The 20,533-nt window shown below is 38.2% G+C and overlaps 1 protein-coding gene across 2 annotated transcripts in view; it reads right to left on the bottom strand.

The window, feature by feature from the left end:
- The window catches only part of LOC582731 (protein broad-minded), a 34,270-nt gene extending 17,668 nt beyond the window's left edge, over positions 1-16,602 (bottom strand). For both annotated transcript variants that reach the window (XM_030975333.1, XM_030975334.1), the window contains exons 1-19: positions 16,540-16,602; positions 14,865-15,042; positions 14,183-14,338; positions 13,135-13,336; positions 12,292-12,492; positions 11,798-11,876; positions 10,887-11,055; positions 9,750-9,882; positions 8,883-8,939; positions 8,196-8,298; positions 7,098-7,235; positions 6,104-6,184; positions 5,075-5,217; positions 4,259-4,377; positions 3,318-3,519; positions 2,650-2,790; positions 1,778-1,858; positions 1,054-1,141; positions 86-207 (exon numbers count right to left, since the gene is read on the bottom strand). In XM_030975333.1, the coding sequence (XP_030831193.1) occupies positions 86-207; positions 1,054-1,141; positions 1,778-1,858; positions 2,650-2,790; positions 3,318-3,519; positions 4,259-4,377; positions 5,075-5,217; positions 6,104-6,184; positions 7,098-7,235; positions 8,196-8,298; positions 8,883-8,939; positions 9,750-9,882; positions 10,887-11,055; positions 11,798-11,876; positions 12,292-12,492; positions 13,135-13,336; positions 14,183-14,338; positions 14,865-15,013 (2,364 nt within the window). In that variant the 5' untranslated portion in view covers positions 15,014-15,042; positions 16,540-16,602. The remainder of the gene's footprint in view (positions 1-85; positions 208-1,053; positions 1,142-1,777; positions 1,859-2,649; positions 2,791-3,317; positions 3,520-4,258; positions 4,378-5,074; positions 5,218-6,103; positions 6,185-7,097; positions 7,236-8,195; positions 8,299-8,882; positions 8,940-9,749; positions 9,883-10,886; positions 11,056-11,797; positions 11,877-12,291; positions 12,493-13,134; positions 13,337-14,182; positions 14,339-14,864; positions 15,043-16,539) is intronic.
- Positions 16,603-20,533: the final 3,931 nt, after the last annotated feature.

Raw genomic sequence — 20,533 nt, 5'->3', positions numbered from 1 at the left:
TTTTCAAAAGATTGTTTCCCTCTTTCATTCCGTCCCTATTCTCCCTATGGACCTTTGGCATTGTCTTTGAGTATGAGTGACTGACCTTGTGAGTTATCCTGTCCATGGGTTGGGTGGGGTATGGAGCTGGTCTTTGGACTGACGGATGGTCATCCTTTCCACATTCTAGAACTGACCACATCTCAGTGGTCAATGCCTTGATGAAACCTATTATGGTAATTTAAGGCATCATTTAACAATGTTAAATCAGAGATGCACGGGCCCTTCGTGTTATCAGTGTCTGTGATATGGTGTAATATTGAAGCCTTAAAAAAATTGCGCTTCAAAATGATCAAGAAGTGCCTGAAAGAAGTAAAAATCTTTGAGTGACAGGCTTTACCATACTCATTTTCCCCAATAGACTGTAGTGTTATGAAAACTGTTAGGAAAAATGCAAAATTTGATTTCCATTTCCAATTCTAAATATCTTGATAATCAGACAGGCAATCGGCTTGTAAAAGTCATAGGGTACCTGACTGACCTAAATGGTTTATAATTATCATTGCAGCATGACAATTTCTTTTAAAAAATGTCACAACTTTTTTTATTTACCTGTAAGTCAATTTACATTGTAGTCAATACAAAATATCAGAAATAATCAAAATTTTGAATAAATCAAACATTGAAGGATATAAACAAGAATATATTTTACCCTAAAATAAATTTCTACACAGATATTAATGATGATAAGAATTAACACAAGTTTGACCTTTATTTGATTTTCAAAAGTAGGCATTATGAATGATAAATGGTACATAGAGAGAAACAAAACGTTTTTAGAGAGTAAGTATGCAAGGAAAAAACATATGACATTCAACATCCATAAGCAAAAAAAAAAAATGGATATAAATATGTATAAATAAATAAATATATTTATATATATATATAAATGGAAATTCAACAATCAAACCCTTTTCAGTTTACATAACAAATACCAGTAAACCTTACAAAGAGGACCCCTATAGAAGGCCAGTCAATATAAAGACTTGAAGATGGTTGAGAGTGAGTACTCACCGGAGCTCTGAAGAGCAGCCATGCCTGGAGCAGTAGCTGATACCTGGGTTACCATGGTACCATAACCAAACTTCTCCATCTTGCTCACCTGGTATCAACAAATTGAACACACAGAAGAGAGATTACACATAGCTTCTTCAAATATATACAATCATTTGGCTGAATCGGTATTGTCTCTGTGATGTATTGGCGGACAACTTTCTCATTTGTTCCAACACACAAAATGACTGAAATTTTGATTCTTCAAAAATGTTCGGAATGGGCTTTTCTTATTATAAGACCTGTCTTAATGTACACTTGGGAGAAAAACATAACTTTGTGATATTTTTGTAAACAACAAATGGGATGATTATCCATCCACTACATCACACTCCACTGACAAAACTTGCCAATTTGAGATTCAAACATTTCATGCATTCATAACTTTCTTATTGTTGGTCCAATTCATTCAAACTTTTGCCATTCTGTTTCTCTGTTTTCATTCAAATGAACTTATTACAAGGGTTAGATTGCCCTTTAAAGCCCATCTGCACTAGTTTTGCCATGAGGGATTAGACCTCCCTGCATGGTCACTGACAGCTGGTTATCTCATCAAATCATCTCTCAATTTACTACCGTAAGAAAAAGGGGATCATGGGGGACCAATGGTTACCGCTTAGGCATTGTTTGCTATTACGAGGGCGCAAGTAGCTACAAGTAGTGCAGTCCCGCTTTAAGACCTTACCTGTAGTTTCTTAGTGTATCTTCCATACATGTAAGCCACACACTCATTGATCACACCAGTCTGTTGGAGCAGCAGCATACCCTGATGATAATAATAAAGATCAGAGAGTGTAAATCACATATCAGTACTTGCAGTGAGATAAATGTTTCCACAATTTAATACACAAGTAATATAAATGAGGGGGCACAATCTTATTTTAATCTTGTCTCAAAATCTCATTTTGTTTTCCATTAAAATGCATTTGTATTCATTTTGTTAGCATCCTTACATTCATTTGTGCAGTGGTGGATTGAGGTTGTGTTTCATAAATTCCCATTCTGTAACAGTACATTTATAATATGATAAAACATATTTGACACTGTAATGGAAGTTTGCACATTATGATTCTTTTTTTTTCATAGGTTGAGTCCATATCTTATTTTCCAAACTCAATAATGTAGGATAATATGAGATGAAAAGGATAGTGTTTTAAGCGGTAGCTGGATTTTTTTCTTTCTTCCTTCCATCAGGGAGCCTAACTTTACTATTGGAGAGGTGCTGTAGTCGAAAGGTTTAAACACTTGACTTGAAATGCAAAGGTTGTGCTTTGATCCATAATGTCCTTTGGCAAGGCATTAATCTACATTTGCCACTCCATACCCAAGAGAGAAATGGGGACCCAGTTGGAAAACGAAAGCATTTGTGTTAATAATTGCCATATGCCCTCACAGTGACAATATTGGATGGAATACTACCCAGTGAGTGAAGATGGTGCACAATGTGCGTGATTGAATCAGATGACCGGGGTAATAATATCTGTACAGCGCTTTAAGACGGAATTTCGTTTTAAGCGGTTTATAAATGCAGATTATTATTATTATTATTATTATCACCTTTGGAGTACCAGCAAAGTTAAGGAGGTTGTCAAGGAGGTTCTGCTCCCACATGAAGGCATCTCTAGCTTCCATGTTCTCCGGTGTGACTTCTGATTCCTCCATCACGGGCGTGTCCCCTAGCTCCACCTCTCTGCTTACCTAACATACCGGTAGGGAAATTCTATCAGTTATGAATAGCATGGAAGTCATCACCAAAATGTATCCATGTTTTGTATCATATTTCTGTTCTTTGTAGACTTTGTCCGAGCCTCTATTTGACATGTGAGTGAGACGAATATCTATTTCGTATGTACATCCGGCAAATGAATACATTGAATTGAATGGAATTGAATTGAATAACATGGAAGTTATTTAATTGTGCATAAATCTAACCTAACATCATATATATTCATTGTAATGGGTTGTCATAAGTCTGCTGGTCTGCACTACATTTATCCCACACAATATAATTATTCTTAAACTGGCACTACAATACAAAATGAAGAATAACTTTTAAACCCTCCCTGATTAAACAACACACAAGACGAATCAACATTGTATTAAATGCAAAGAGAGTAAAAATTTGACAAAGAAGTTTGAGACCAAGACGCAAAACTTGGTTTGAAATTCTAGCTGAAGATCTCAGACTGCTAAACATTGTTAAAATTAAAATGTTGTCTTCTCACCTCTCTCCAAGCATTTGCTACTGAATGATGAAGCCCGTAGGGGTGTAGTATCAGCAGACCTTCTGGAGTACAGTAGAGCTGACGACAGACATACAAGAAGACTCCAATGACCGGTCTGGAGGGCTGAGTTAGGAACTCAGTGCCTACAGGCTGGTCCATCGCTCGCTTGCAGAACTCAGAAATGATATGCACAGCAGCATTCCTGCATGCCAGAAAAAAATGAAACAGTTTCATTAAACATACAGCAAATGATTGTATGCATACTTTAGGCATGGCGCCAATGTCCTTTGGGAAGGCATTAGTCTACATTTACCACTCCATACCCAAGAGAGGACTGAGGACCTGGTAGGATGAAGAAAGCATATGTGTTAGTAATTGCCATATGCCCTCAACAGTGACCATATGGTAGGAATACTTAAACTCTCCAGGGAGTAGAGATGGTGCACATTGTGCGTGAATGGATTCAATAACAGGGGTAATATATGTAAAGCTCTTAGAACGGTATTTTGTATTAAGTGCTCTTTGAATCCTGATTGTTACTATCATTTAGAATCATTTATCCTTGCTTTGTGTTTGTTAGCATAAGGTATATCATGAAATGTTGTTATTCCTAAATAACTAGGTATTTCATACAACAAAGAGTTTTTCATTTCGTCATTTAATGTCAACTCAGTAATCCTTATTTCAAATCCAAAGGTGGAATTACTAGATACCAATGTGTCCCTATAAAGATGAACTATATCACAATCTGTAGTTAGCTATTCCCTCTTTCGACTTGTACACACAACAGGTTAAAATATATCTGTAAAGCACTTTAAGACATTGTAGATGTATTAAGTGATATATAAAAGCAGAATATTATTATCGTTATTAAAGATGGAAATGAGAGAATCCAATAAACCTGTTACCCTGCATGTGTTGTTGGATACAGGTATACTTACGGAGTGTGTTGGAAGGTGCTGCCATTCTCTCCATAGAGTAGTAGCTTTGTGCCAGTCTCCCAGCTTGCCATGGCTGATAGTACTTCAGCAACACAGAGCATTGTTAGGTCACTAGAAGGCTGAACAAGACAACAAATAATAAATTAGAATTTGAATTATTGTTATGCTTGTAAGTAAAAAGCAATCAGGGTACCAACAGCTTTAATTAGTCCTCACCGAGGGACTTGGTAATGAGGACTAATGCCTTACCGAAGGGCACTATCACATCGACTTTGTTTCGAACCCGCGACCTCCCAGAACAATTTATTGTTATTGTACATAATCACTGTAGATCAATGCAATTTTTAGCAATTATTTATTTAGTAACATGCTTCTTTAAAAGATGATTAATTGCACATCTATAAACAACAATAAATGTGTATATCAGCATTAAACATGCAGCAGAGAATATGAAATATATCCTATAAAACATTTTATGGTGTATCTTAAATCTTATCTAATGGAATATGAGTATCGCAGCTCAACTAATACATGACACAAGCTGTTTGCAAATATCAAATTACATATTCCTTGGTCTATTATCATATCTAATGTTATCCATCTATTGGAATTACTACAGTGATACAAAAATAAGAAATGAATGCATTAGGTTGCAATGAATATTTGCAATGTTCCTGCAATTTCTTCTGGAAATATCTCAAAGAGGCAGAGGCTCATCACATTGGTGTAATTACAATTTCCCTACATGATACAGTTGCTGCATTTAATCTGATAAACCACTGACCCGCTCCCATGCCATATGACCTTTGACCCTACCTGATCCTTGTTCAGCCAGTCGTTGACAGGCTTGAGAATATCGGTGACCACCTCATCTTTGCAGAGGCATTCCACACATGCTGCTCGGTCCGTACTCACAATCTTCAGCATCTCTGTGACCAACATAGCTGGGCTTGGAGCACCTGCAATAGACCATTAGGATTCACTATTGGTTGCATTCAATAAAACTACAAGCAGTCTCGACCAGAGCTACAAACTGACTTGGTTGTATGCTAAAATTACAACGGGTGAGGTAACTGTGGGTACTTGGTAGAATTATTCCTTGACATGCACTGTGTGCTGTTAATGGCTGCCGGAGCTAAAGCTCGGGTAATAATTTCCAAAGTTCCTTGGAAGCGGATAGAGACGTTATATAATGTGATATGCACTATACAAGAACCAAATATTATTATTATTATTATTAAATATTTGGTTTATCAAATGTCTTATGTCAAATGTTTATTATGTCTGGAACCCAGAGTTAACAATTGGTTTGGTGGTGAAAGTACATGTATAATAATACAGTCAGACCTATATTAGCGGCCACCTTTATATAAAGGCCAGTTCTCAATAGTGATCCTCTAGGAGGAAACGTGTGTTGAGGAACCTGTCTAAAAAGGCCACCTGTCTACAGTGGCCACTTTTTTGTGTTTCCCTTCAGTGGCCTTAATAGACAGGTTTGACTATATCAGTGTTAATACTGTAGTTAATTCTGTCTACATGCATTCAAGGAATTTCGACATAAATGGAGTTAGATGAAGTTATGTTAAGATTGTTGCCAAAGCTTAGACAGATATTTTTAGTATTTTTTAAAATATTGTCCGAACGGCAACATCTCGGCCCCATCTTATAAAGAGATCCGATTGACATGATCTGAATCAATTGCAAGTCCTCTAATCAATCTCAAGTTTATAGTCTCCAATCTCTTATGTTTATAGTTGTGATTGATATCAATTTTAATCGCAACTGTTTATGAGACGGGGCCCTGATAGCCCAGTTGGACATATGTGCCATCTGCATAATACCTACCTGTGTCAGTAGGCATGTTGACCTGGAATGACCTCTTGGTGATCAATGGCAACAGACTCCTCACAAGCTCAGTAAGGGTCACTGTTTTGACACGGAAAACAAAATCAATTGAACACATAACACAGGATAAGAACAGAGTCAAATGTCAGTTTGAAAGAAAGACATAAAACCTGTATGAAAATGCCCCACTGATAATAATATAATAATATTCTGCTTTTATATAGCGCCCAATACATCGATACAACGATGTGTCTAAACGCTTATTTGACACTGATGTGTTTGGGGGGTTGACGGTGAAGCGCATTCATATTAACATATTGCACATGATCACCTAAACTCTCTTTTCTGTTGGAATAAAGTCATTTCAAATCATTGTAAATTTTTTTTTTTACAAACAGTTTAACCCCCAATGATATGCTATATAGATGATGAAGATTAGTATCAAAGGTGAGGTAGATCCAGGTCCTGAAAGAAACAAATCCCACCACTGCCATCATAGTATATATCAATCCAGGATGTATGCATAATGGCATAACTGGCATAAAACAAAGCAAAGGTGATAACTGCCAAAGTCCCCAATATTTGCTTTTCTGTCTCATCAGTCAAAGTAGTGTTCCGCCACATAACATATCATTTGTTTGGAAGTAGAAGGGCTTTGATTCTACACAGTATTTTATCAGTTAATGTTCTTTTGATTCTCAAAAGACATTTTAAAGAATAGACACAACATCTGTTTGGAAGCAAAAAGGCATTGATTTATCACTTAGGCCCAAATTCACAAAGGAGGTTATAAATTTAACCCATGGTCTAAAATAAGCCCAAAATAAGCGAGACATTGTTAGAGGTCCAATATTAGACGCGCGCAAGGCAAGGTACGCTTAATTTGCACCAATCTTAAACCATGGGTTATGTAACTGAGGGTTTAAACCATTGTTAAATTTAAACCTCCTTCGGCCTTAATGTCCTTTTGGATCTCAAAAGAAAATGGACTCACCTTCTTTGCCATGTACCTTGACAGGGAAGAGTTGCCTGCCGTTGTCATAGACAAGGAGCCTGCCAAGGATTGAGAGGGACTGAATGAAGACCAAGAACTCAAGCTCCTTCTCGGTGTACTTGGTTCTACGAGAAGAATCTGGGGATCAAAACATAAAGATCATTTGATATTTTTAAAATTACTTAAACAATTTCATGTCCTCAGTGAGATACCAACCTCTTGACACAAAAAACAGCCTGAGTATCCTAAAAAAAAATCAGATTTTCACAAAAACTTGACACTATCACTGGCGCGTTGGCCCTGGGCCAGTAAAATTTCTGAAAAATGTTATACTGGTATAAACGGTCAAGTAAAATGTTTGCTCTTTCATTAGAATTAAATGAGAAAAGTGTATGGCAAAGTTTTTGTTGGGGTTGCGGGGGTTTACTTGTACATGTTTCTATGCAATTCCGCAATTTTGATGGGTTTTTTAATCTTTTGTTTTTGGAAAGATGAAAAATCATATTTTTAAAGGTGATATCTTATTATCGTACAAAATACGATTTAATCGTACTGGTTAGCATCTCTCGCTCTCTACAATTCTTTTAATCCTCAACCCCTAAATAGTATGTTCTTATAAAATTCAAAATTTAACTTGATTAACTCAATTTACATCATGAGCAACACCTGCATGAAGAGCGGCACAAGTGGATTAATATGTTTTACCAAAGGATGTTAGTGCTGGGCTGGGATTTGAACCCTCAACCCTTGGATTGAGAGCCAAGTGAATGAACCACTATACCACAACACCTCCAAAACATATCTAAATAGTAATTTCTTTAATCATAGATAATTAAATCTCTGTCGATAGAAAAATGTCTATTCTATCATCAAAATCTGTATTTCATCACAAGCTTTCACAAGTTTAAATGCATTTTATGTTACATACTTTTTTTTTTTAAAGTAAATATTTGGATTCCTTGCTCAAACCATTGCTTCAAGTCCTGCTGTTGAGTTCCCAAGCTACCACATACATGCAAAACGATCATGGTAAGGCTAGCTTCTACCCTATCCAGTGGAGCATAACACATTTTTATAACCAAAGTTTGAATTGCTCACCCAGTCTGTTCATGTTGAAGCGATCGGAGAGGTCATTCATGGAGTCTAGCCAAGCTGCCCGGGAATCCACAAACTCCAAGCACTGGGTAACTGCATTCACAAGCTGAGGTCAAATTCAGGATGAAATGTTTAATCAAGGCTTTGCTTAATCAAATTACCAATCAAAGTTTGTACTTTAAAGTCAGAACTCAATGAATAAGCAGACATAATTTAAAAGACAGAATGACATCTTTTACATATTCTTAGTATAGAGTCCATGATGACACAATCACATGAACTTGTATTTTATACAGCGCTACACAGTGATATGTATCTTAATTTCTATCCAAAACCAAGATGAACTACGAATAAAATGTTATGCTCCAATCAGGAAATCCTACAAGAAATACCGATACAGAAAACTTTTTAATGAATAATGGTAGGTATGGCAAAGGATAAATCTATCCATCCTTCTGATTTGAACTGAAATGTAGTATGACATGAAGTCATTTAATGTCTAGTTTTGCTCCCTGTCCAATGCCATACAGGATTAATCTTTTCATCTCTTATAGCCTGCAGTATTATGGTTCAATACAGATATGAGAAGTAGGATTTAAAAGATTACATACTATTCAGAAGTACAATTTGAGTATTAAAAAAAAAATGGAATATGATAATAAAAATAAAATCAAAATTTGTTGATCTTACCAGGGTATTTTTATCCTTGAGATGGCCAAGAATGATAGTCCTGCTGTAGTGCCCATGCTGAGTAGGGAAAAACACATAAAAACTACTTTAAGCAAGTGTTATTAATGAGCCAGAGTGAATATCTTGGACATGTCAGACAGTGTGGCAAAATTCTGTGAATGATTTTGAGGAAATAAATTCTTTCATTAAGATCTTATTTTCTAGGGCCTGTCTTAATATTGGAGAGTTGATATTAATCGCAACTATGTACATAAGTGATAGGGGACTGCAAACTTGACCACGCCCCCCTTGAGTAAAAAAAAAGAAGAGGATTCTGGGGGAAAATGGCATCTCACAACATTCCCCCTTTTGAGTAAGAAAATAGTAAGAAAATTGGGAAAAACTGACTTGCGACTGATTAGGATCCATCACAACTCCTTATATGCCGGGGCCCTGATATACCTAAAATGTCCCCTTTCATAATATTCATAAGGAATTAATTTCTTCTTTCAAAACATTCATATCTAATATTTCAAGAGACGGTTTGGAAATGTTTCCGACCAAATTTTGCAAGTGAAACACATAAAGAGTGCTAAAACTACTCCTTTTCCAAAATGTTCGATATAACTCATGCCTATGCAGTAATTTCACATGCCATCTAATTTGGACCCATATAGCTCCTTAAGAAGTATTCAGACTTTGTAATAGAAAGCTTTACGAACAGTGCCCTGTTTCATGAAACTTATTATCTATAACAAATGATTAATTTCTATTACAAATTTGCTCTCAGCCAATCAGATGCCACGATTTCAGTAGCTTAAAACAGTTGTTATTGATAACAAGTTTTATGAAACAGGGCCCAGAAGTATATCTAGAGCAAATACATACCATCCACTTCTTGAACCAGAGAGCTTTAGGGTCCAGCAGGGAAATGTAGTGCATGGGAGTAATGGCTTCAGAAGGCTTGCTTGGTTTCATCACCAGAAAATTAAGTGTGCTATCTGTGAGGTCTTGAAGAAATCTGGACAGATAATAACACAGAAAAGGAACATAATACTACCCATACTAATGATAATATGGCATTTATAAAGCGCCTTTTCATTAGATACAAAGCACATAAACAAGAAATAATTACAAACAAAGAGAGAGAACATTATCATGCAAAGCTTACATTGATTACAAAAATCTCAATTTCAATCTCATCACAACCTGCCCCCTGTTTAAACCACCACCTGGGCTGATGAAAGTGGATGAGACCACTAGGGGGTGGCTGCTTCACAGTACTTTAGAAATTTAAAGTTTCGTTCTTGACATACGCGAGAAGAAGAAGATTACAGATACAGAGAGGAATATTATTACAATTAGAAAAAATGTTTTCAGACACTTCTTGAAAGCTGTGAGAGTATGGCAATTCTTTAGTACAGGGGGTAAGGAGTTCCAGGTTTTGAGATCCATTACTGAAAAGGCCTTATCACTTATCTATCATGGCAGTAATGAATCTATAAGCTTGTCTGAGGTTTGTCACATAAAAGCAACAGGCAATATGTGTTACCACTCATATAATGATAGAAGTTGGACGTCTAACTCGTGGTGAGGTCCTCATACCTGAATTTTTTAAAGCAAAAATCAGGCTGCAATGAAGTTTTTGACTTGTATTAATTGAGCGCTACTCTCCGTGCAAGAGGCCCCAGATCAATTTCACAGAGGCATGCAAATAGCAATGTTGATCTTTAAGTGAACTAAAAGAAGCCCATAATATTTTGGTCATAGATGGATCATGAGATTTCCACACTTTTGGCTAGTGTTTGTCTAAACCTATCACAAAGATAACAGACATATAAGTGCTATATATATATATATATATCTCTCTCTCTCTAAAACACATCATTTTAAAAGTTCGTTGAAAACACCACTGATCACTTTTCAAAAACTTCATATATGTTTCTCTTGATTTTTGTATGAGATGTCATAATTCAGCAAAATTCCATCTCATATTTAATTTTGAGCATAAAATAGTTGTCTCACTTGTCAGGGAATCTGATCCAATACTTGGGTATCTCCAGCTGAAACTCGTTGACGAGACGGAATCTCCGTAACAGCTTCTGGGCGGGGTACTGTGTAGCATCTATCCCATGATGCACTGCCATTCCCCCCTTGCTTCCCAAAGCCTTGAACTCATTACTCAGATGATCAACTATACGGCAGATAAAGAAGAAAAGACAAACAAATGGGACACAATTATTATTGCTTATATTTCGCCGATGACATGATTCTATCTTGCATTTAATAATACTAATAATATGCCGTTCTTGTATAGCTCATATCACATTATGATAAAACCTCTATCTCTATGTGCTTCAAAAGGACTTTGGATATTATCACCCTAGCATTAGCTCTGGTAACCGTAGCACTCAGTGCATTCAAGGAATCTATCCTACCAGGTACCCACTTACTTCACCTAGGTCGAGTGTGGCAAATGCATATTAATGTCATACCAAAGGACATTAGGTGCAGCGGCAGGATTTGAACCCTATACCTTGTGGTTTACAGTCCGGAGACCTATCTACTAGACCACAACAGCTCTGCTATATTTAGCAATGACGCATGGTTTTCTTTGATATCACCAATCAAACTAATCAACATTATGTCATTTTCATTCAGCATGCATTGTAAATGAGTTTCATTTCAAGTTATTTCAAGCTTCATCTACAATTCTTTGATTTGATCATAATTCATCATATTTTTCATTATAACATATTGAGATCTCATTGGTTCTCCTTTTAATCAATAATATTTGGAGGACAATCAATCAATCAATCAAACGAAGAGAGCGGAGTCTAAACGAACCATGTTGCGTTTGAAATCATAGTGCAAGATATGCACTTTTAACAGAAAAATTGTCATATTCAGTATGATTCTTGGTGGTCTGAACTTACTGAGGTTTGTATACATCTCTCTCATCACATTGTGAGAGTTGGAACCAAACATCCTGGCGTGAAAGCGTAAACTGCTCTCCTAGATAGACAAATGAAAAGTGAAATAACATCAGACATGATGGATTCACACTCATTGATGACATACATCTATCTGCCTTTACAGTCATCTGTCTTGTTCGAAGGGAGGTTGAAATCTTCCAGCACAATAATTTTGCACTTTCTGATTTAATGTGATGTTATGGAAGGCTAATATTCAATATTCATGAGCTGTCCTTTCAGTTGTCATCATATTGTTTTGTCTGTATGATTGGACATCTTTAAAGAGATTGGTATCTCAGATAATCAAACATCAAATGGAATGAACCTAAACAAATCACCAATAGAGTTCACAGACGGCAATGACCACACATGTCAACCCTTTGCTTCTGTAAACTCTGTGGCTCCTGTACAACGTCTAAGGAAATGAGAAGTAAAGAGATTACAATACAACTTACAGAGAGGCCTTCATCAGGATCAGCAAGGGCCGCTACCAGACCTTTCTTCATCCTGCCCCAGTTCTCACAGGCCAGGACGTCCGAGGGAGGGACCTGGAGAAGCTTCTGAAGCGCTTCTCTGCGCCACTGAAGGGGCTGGCTGGAGTCCAGGCTCTCTGTGATGTTGGTGAACTGTTCTTGGTTCATGAACATGAAGGAGCTCTGTGGCAGGTGGAATAAATAAATGGTGACAGTCTTGAATTTATTTTAATGCATTTTGATTCATGATTGCTTTAAAGATGGAAAAGGTGCGGGGGGGGGGGCAATATTCTTGAAGAAATGGTGATGCATCTTCTTGGTCCAATTAATATCAAGGAGCTCTATGGAGGGTGTAAATGAAAACATGACTGGAATTTCTTTCTTTTTTGTTGCATAATTTGTTTTCTTATACATCTTAGGACAGAGGTACTTCAAATGCAAGAAGACAGAGAAGGGAGAGAAAGAGAAGGGAGAGAAAGAGAAGAGAGAGAGAGTGGAAGAGAAGGTAGGGAAAAAGAAATGGGGGGGGGGGAAGAAATGGGGGGGGGAAAGAAGAGAGAGAGACAGAGCTCTAGAGAGAGATTTGAAGAAAAATTGGTCCTCTCTCACACCCCTGTATTTTTTCCAGTAAACCAAACTAATTACCCCCCCCCCCCCCCTAAAAAAAAAAAAAAACTTGCAATAGATTTTCAAGGTCATCCTACTTGATTGAAGGAGTCATCTAACGAGGATTCATCGTCTCCACTCGAACCTATTTACCTCTAGCTTAGTAAGGATTTAAAATGTGTTCACATAGCAGTTCTTTAAATATCAAGATCATCCTACTTGATTTAAGGAGTCATCAAACGAGGAGTCATCATCTCCACTGGAGGGGTTAAAACTGTTGGTAGTCCTCTCTGGATACCGGTAAGAAGGGGCGTAAGAACCCTGACTGGTACGCTGACGTTTGTCATCGTCGTACGCCTGAATCAAACGATCCACGGCACTACGGGTGCTCAGCTTCAACGAATGCTTCATGTCTGTGCACCTGTTCATACAAAGATGAATAGAAGGGAAAACGATGATGGTGGAATACGTAAATCATCAATACATGGTAAAATGGCACTAACTCGCATTAACGACTTTCCTCAGCAAATAACAAAAAACAACTTAACATTGTTGACATTAGGTGTTCGATTCATGTTTCTATACAAATTTTTTTAATATAATAGTGATTACCGTAGAACATTTACATAATTCAGATTGGCCTACAAAAGAAAATGACATGAAATAATTAGGCTGAGCATAATCTCAATCAAGAGAACCGGTAATAGAACTGAAAAGAAAGACTGTGCAAAACTTTCTTACATGATGTCATTGCAAATTCCGGAGGATTAGGGCAAAGAAAAATGAATTGGTTGATTCAAGGTAGTATTACATGGATGGATATTTGTTGAATAGGATGAAAGGGTCATGAAATTGGTACGTAAACATATCACTTTTAATGATGATCACTATGACAACACTGATGATTATGATGATAATGGTGGTGATGATGATGATGATGATGATGATAATGGTGGTGGTGATGATATTGGTTATACCGATATTGATGATAATAATAATGATGATGCCTAATGATGATGATGGTGATGATGATGATGATGATGATGGTGATGATGATGATGACGATGATGATGATGAAAGTGGTGATGATAGTGATGATGATACTGGTAGTGATGATGATAATGATGATGATGTTGATGGTAATGATGATGAGGGTGGTGGTGGTAATGATGATGACGATAAGGGTGGTGGTGGTGACGATAGTGATGAATCACAATCATAATCATCATCATCATCGTGATGATAAATACATGTCTGCTGTACTCACGCTTGATCATTGATGACACGCTCTGTCACATCTCTGACCAGCACTTCCTCGGTGGCTCTGTTTGGCATGTCCAGGTTTCTCCTCTCGATCTCCTCCTCAATGAGAGGGCCCAATACCGCCTCGGTACGCCCCTTGATGTACTTGACTAACTCATACCTGAAAGAAAAATAAATAATATAGAGTATTACAAGAAAAAAGATTGCACTACCCAAATAATACTTCAACTATTTCAAGAATCCTCTTTTATGTTAAATCATGGTTGAAGAATCTTTATCAAAATACTTCACTTAACTACTACATTGCTGCTCTTCAACTCACTAAAATTTCATTGACCTGTAGGTAGAAACTTTTCTGCATATATAAAAATTTCTCAAATAACACTATGTTTTTCCTCAATGATTCTTTGTACATGTACATGACATCATCTAAAATAGTGGATTAATAAATATATCCCCATTGATGCATGACACACTTTACTTTTAGCTATAAAAGTATTGGCCTGAAATCTTCTTGTGATAACAGAGGCCAATGTCAGAAAAAGTCTCACTGTTGGAGGAGCTGTGGCAAAATTGTTGGGAAAAAAAAATCATTGGATAAAAAAAAAAAGGAAAAATAGCTGGAATATTGGAAACCTCAAGCATTCTGAAGGCTCACAAAGTCAAAGAGGCTCTAATGAACCTACCTGTGGAAGTTGACATCAGTGCCTTCCAGATGGACCATCATATCCTCAGCAGTAGCCAAGGTAGAGGACCTCTGGATAGACGATGCTACGCTGGAGATGAGCTGCCTGATGCTTGGCAGGAGGTCCACCTCCGTGTCCAGGTCAGCCATGATGGTTTACTGCTGAATCAACAAACTCTCTGCATGATCAAAAAGAGCATGTAATTGATTGATTGATTGACTGATTTACCGGTACTTCAATCACTCAGATTTTTAAAACTATGATAAGATGTTTAAAGTGAATTTGAATGACTGAATTTGAACCTTTCACAGAATTTACGAGAAAAAAAGAAAGAAATTAGATAGGGGTCTAGATCTAGGCCTAGATCTAAATTTAAGAAATAATTGAAGGACAAAAAGTGCAAAACTACATTTGTGCGTAAAAGCTACAACAAAATAACTAGAGTCTACAATATTTCAAATTGTGGAGAAATCGCAAGTTCAATGATGGGATTCTTGCCTACATTAGATGTTAGACGCACAGTCTAGTCCTACACAAAGTCGATCATTTGATGATCATGCACAATCAATGTCTGTGAATTCATTAGACCGAAAGCTTCAGTCTCTCTAATCGTCGGTTGTTCCACTGAGACTACGTCTGGCTCCACTAGACCTCCGATTATAGAGACTGAAGTCTGGGGACCTCTTTCTGTGAGGCACTGTACGGAACAAATGGTTCGGTTCGACCGGACCGCGATGAATGAGATATGCAACGAGATTTTCACTCTTTACATCCTCATACATGCTGCAATATGACAATAATTTAGAGTCTAATTAAAAATAACATATATATAGCTTATTTGACTTACGATAGCTTGCTCATTTAGATCCTAAATTAATGATTAATCCGAGAAAGTCTCGTCGTCAACATTATCCGTCTTGGTTTTAGTTGATGAATATTCATTTTTTCTTTTCGAACGTCCAATAGCTACCGTAGCTACGTACGAGTCGGCCCAGCTTGACCAACGAACTCCCACGAAACGAGTGCTCTGATTGGCCATTTGGCTATGTTTTGGTAGGTGGACCCGGAAATATATCGGCCGCCGGGTAATATTTCGAATGCATGAACGTACCGTTTCACAGTTCGGAAATACAAATTGGATAATTCATATAAGTAAGTCCGTAAATTATACATTTAATATTAAGTTATCAAATTTTGATAACTGTAATTAGGACAAATGACATACCGACCTAATTTACATCTGATTTAGAAATCAGAAAATTAGATCTAAATAAAGAAAATCGGGGAGAAAATGTTTTGACACAAAAAGCTGCCATTGTTGGCTATAGGTACCCCCACGGTACTAAATCTCTGGGTTGCCATCTGTATTGGGGAATGACAACAAATGTCAGTTTTATTAAAGAAATGACCCAAATCAGATGGTTATTGCTGTCTATGAATTCATTAGCTTTAGACTAGGGAGCGCCGATCCGCCGCGCCGCCGTCTTCGGCGGCGGAGCTCGCGCTCCCTGCTGGAGTTTTACCTGGACTCTGCAGTTATGAAGTCAATTCAACGAACAAATTACGAATATCATGGGTCAAACATCACATCAAGAGAAGGCCTTGGCAACTATGTCCATTCACTCAGGCATGAGCAACAGAACAAAGATAGAATTAGAAATCGACCGAGGCCTACCTGAAAATTGGCGTCTGTGTTGTCAACACAACATCAACATCAGCACCATTTTGCATATTTGCGACAAGAAAAATAAATAGTCAATTAGACAGCGCCCTCTATCGCTGAAATATTTTTCTTTCCTCCCATGTCTGTATTATGAGAGCAGAACTAGTGGCCATACTAATGGCACTAGAGTGGATTAATACATTTATTGAATCCTCTTCGGTGGTAATTTTTAGCGACGCTTTGTCAGCTTTACAAATGATCGATTCATACTTTATTAGATGTGCTATTGTAAATGAAATTTTATCCATAATTAATATTTTGCAGTTTAAGGATGTTTGTGTTGCTTTTGAATGGATTCCGTCACATTGCGATATTAGGGGCAATGAGATCGTAGATCGGGCTGCCAAAAAAGGAGCCATGAAAAGGTGTATAGACATAGTTATACCAAATACAAGAAGTGAATTGGCAGCCTCTCGTTTGATCCATTATAACAAATTATGGCAAGCAGAATGGGACAATGCAGAACACGGTAGATTTTTATATGCTTTGCATAGCGACGTTTCAAAGCCCATACATAGACAAGGCCTATCTCGCAGAGAAGAATGCTTGATACAACAACTAAGAGTAGGTAACTGTAGTTTAAATTATTACCTTTTTCAAATTAACCAACACGATACTGGTCTTTGTGAAGTTTGTCAAGAAGATGAAACAATTAAACATTTTATTTTCTATTGTACAAAATACGACAAAGATAGACGTCTCTTAAAAGAAAGGATTAAATTGAACAACCCCAATCTGAAACAATTATTGATATCTAACCCAATTTTTACTCGTGAATTATTGGGTTACATATACGATACTAATCGTTTTAGATAGCTTTTAAAGCTATCAGGGATCCCCTTAACTTATGTCGATCCTGTAATAATATATACACAGGCGCGGATCCAGGGGGGGGGCCGAGCGGGCCTTGGCCCCCCCCCCCCCCGCAAAAAAAAAAAAAAAAAGAGAGAAGAAAGGGAAAGAAGGGAAAGGGAAAGAGGAGAGAAGGGAAAGAAAGAAGAGGAAGAAAAAAAGAAAAGGGGGAAGAAGGAGATCGGGGGGCCGAAAGGGCCTTGCCCCCAGGCTGTTGACCCCCCCCCCCCCCCAATCAAAAAAAAAGAGAGAAGGAAGGAAAGGGAAAGAAATGACATAATTTCCGAGATTTTTCCTCACTTTTTAGTATATACGTTTGTATGTGTTTGTTGGAGAATGAAAAATTACTAAATTTACAGCCAGGCAAGAAATATGATTCTTGAGATTCCTACATGTCAGGCCCGAGGTGGAGCGGGGATCGGGAGCCTCGAGCTCCCTCCCCCGCCCCCCCCCCCCCCCCCACTTTTTTGAAAAAGTATTTTAAAGAGAAATAAAATAGAATGAGAGCAAGAAAGAAAGAATAGTTAACTGCCAGTGTTAAAAATAAATGAGGCATCTAAATATGCTCATCTGACCGTGATTAAATGCCTAAAACCCCTAAGCTCCCGGGGGCTCTGCCCCTGGATTCCACCTAGGACCCTACGGCGGGCCCTTAGATGCTCATCTGACGGTAATTTAATGCCTAAAACCCCTGATTTTTTGGGGCTCCGCCCCCTGGAATCCACGCCAAATAGTGACCTGCCAGTGTCATAAAATTTTAAGGTATAACAAAAATGCTCATCTGAGCTTAATTAAACGCCTAAAACCCCTGATCAACCGGGGCTGGCTCAGCCGGCTCGACCCCACCAGGGGCCCTAAGGCGGGCCCCTGAATGCTTATCTGACCGCAATTTATTGCCTTAAACCCCTGAGCTTGCGGGGTCGGACAAGGTATCAAAATGTGTTTATCTGACCGCAGGCGCGTAGCCGGGGGGGGGGGGGGGCTGGTCCCCCAAATTGGAAGAAGACGTAGGAAGAAAAAGGAGCAGACAAAGAGCACCTTTGAAAAAAGGATTAAGAGTAGAGAGAACGGTACAACGCATCGTCTTCTTTCTCTAATAATTTAATGAAACGTCAAAGCTTCGCTCAGTAGGGGAGGGGGGGGGGAACTGAATTCAGACAAGGATTAAATATCGAGAACGGTACAGCGAATCGTCTTCTTTCTCTCATAATCTTGTGAAACGTCAAAGCTTCCGCGCGAAGCGCGGGAGTGGGGAACCTGAATTCAGAGGCGAGAACGGTAATTTGATTTGATTTGATTTGATTTGATTTATTGGTTGCTGCATCTTTTTTCTTTTTTTCAACATACATTTTCATGAACATAATATGGCTTGATACAATATAATACGAATATTTAATGATTTAATGAAACGTAAAAGCTTCCGCGCTTTGCGCGGGATGGAGGGGAAACTAAATTCCGACGAGGATTATTTTCGAGAACGGTACAACGAATCGTCTTCTTTCGAATGATTTAATGAATCGTAAAAGCTTCCGCGCGAAGCGCGGGAGGGGGGGGGAACTGAATTCAGACGAGGATTAAGAGTCGAGAACTGTACAGCCAATCGTCTTCTTTCTCTCATAATCTTATGAAACTTAAAAGCTTCCGCGCTTTGCGCGGGAAGGGGGGGGGGGACCTGAATTCGGACGAGGATTAAGAGTCGAGAACTGTACAACGAATCGTCTTCTTTCGAATTATTTAATAAAACGTAAAAGCTTCCGTGCTTCGCGCGGGAGGACTGAATTAAGACGAGGATTAAGAGTCGAGAACGGTACAACGAATCGTCTTCTTTCTCTAATGATTTAATGAAACGTAAAAGCTTCCGCGCTTCGCGCGAGAGGGGTGGGGGGAACCTGAATTCAGACAAGGATTAAGAGTCGAGAGCTCTCCAAAGAATCGTAATAATTTAATAAATCGTTTTTTTTTTTTGTGAAACGTCAAAGCTTCCGCGCAAAGCGCGGGAGGGGGGGGATCTGAATTCAGACGAGGATTCAGAGGCGAGATCGGTAATACGAATCTTTAATGATTTAATGTTACCTTCCGCGCTTCGCGCGGGATGTAGGGGGAACTAAATTCCGACGAGGATTATTTTCGAGAACGGTATAACGAATCGTCTTCTTTCTCTAATGATTTAATGAATCGTAAAAGCTTTCACGCTTCGCGCGGAAGGGGGAAAACTGATTTCAGACGAGGATTAGTGTCGAAAACGGTACAACGAATCGTCTTCTTTTTCTAATGATTAAAGGAAACTTAAAAAGCTTCCGCGCGAACCGCGGGAGGGGGAGAACCTGAATTCAGACGTGGATTAAGAGTCGAGAACTCTCCAAAGAATCGTAATAATTTAATAAATCGTAAAATTTTCCGCGCTTGGCGCGGGAGGGGAAAAAATAAATTCAGACGAGAATTATTTTTGAGAACGGTATAATAATTGAAACGTCAAAACTTCCGCGTTCACGGAGGAGGGAGGGGGAAACTCGCCCCTCCCTGCATCGACCCCCCCCCCCCCCCCGCATTACGTCACTGTTGGTCACTATTACGTACCAATATTTGGCTCGCATAATTTCAAATTTGGGCCCCCCCCCCTAAGAAATCCTGGATCCGCGCCTGATATACAATGAAGTATTTGCGGTTTTTCCATGAACAATTGCAACTAACTCCCATGCAATTTTAATATTGCAGCTTTTTTTTTTTTTTTTTAATTTTTTTTATAAAACCATATCACTATTAATTTCATTTCACCAAGGAAAGTCGCTCGTGGGCTTGATTTCCGAAGCCCACGCCAAAGCTATACACGAAATTGACTGGCGCAAATAATCTTTGAGATTGAAGAGCGCCATCTAAACAAAGAACCAACCAACCAACCATCCAGCGTTTATCGAAAAGTGTAAACGGTATTTTCGAGGAAAACATAAAAAAGATATCACATGCCATAAACACAGTAAAAATGTTACCACCTGTTGTTGTTTTTGTTGTTGATTTATTTTATTTTTTTTTTTGGGGGGGGGGGGGTTGACCCAGGCTGGGCAATTATCTTTCTGTTGGAAATGAAATAAATATT

This window comes from Strongylocentrotus purpuratus, unplaced genomic scaffold, assembly GCF_000002235.5.
Source record: "Strongylocentrotus purpuratus isolate Spur 01 unplaced genomic scaffold, Spur_5.0 spur5_scaffold_8, whole genome shotgun sequence".
Taxonomy (NCBI): domain Eukaryota; kingdom Metazoa; phylum Echinodermata; class Echinoidea; order Camarodonta; family Strongylocentrotidae; genus Strongylocentrotus; species Strongylocentrotus purpuratus.
This window is presented reverse-complemented; position numbering and strand designations above follow the sequence as displayed.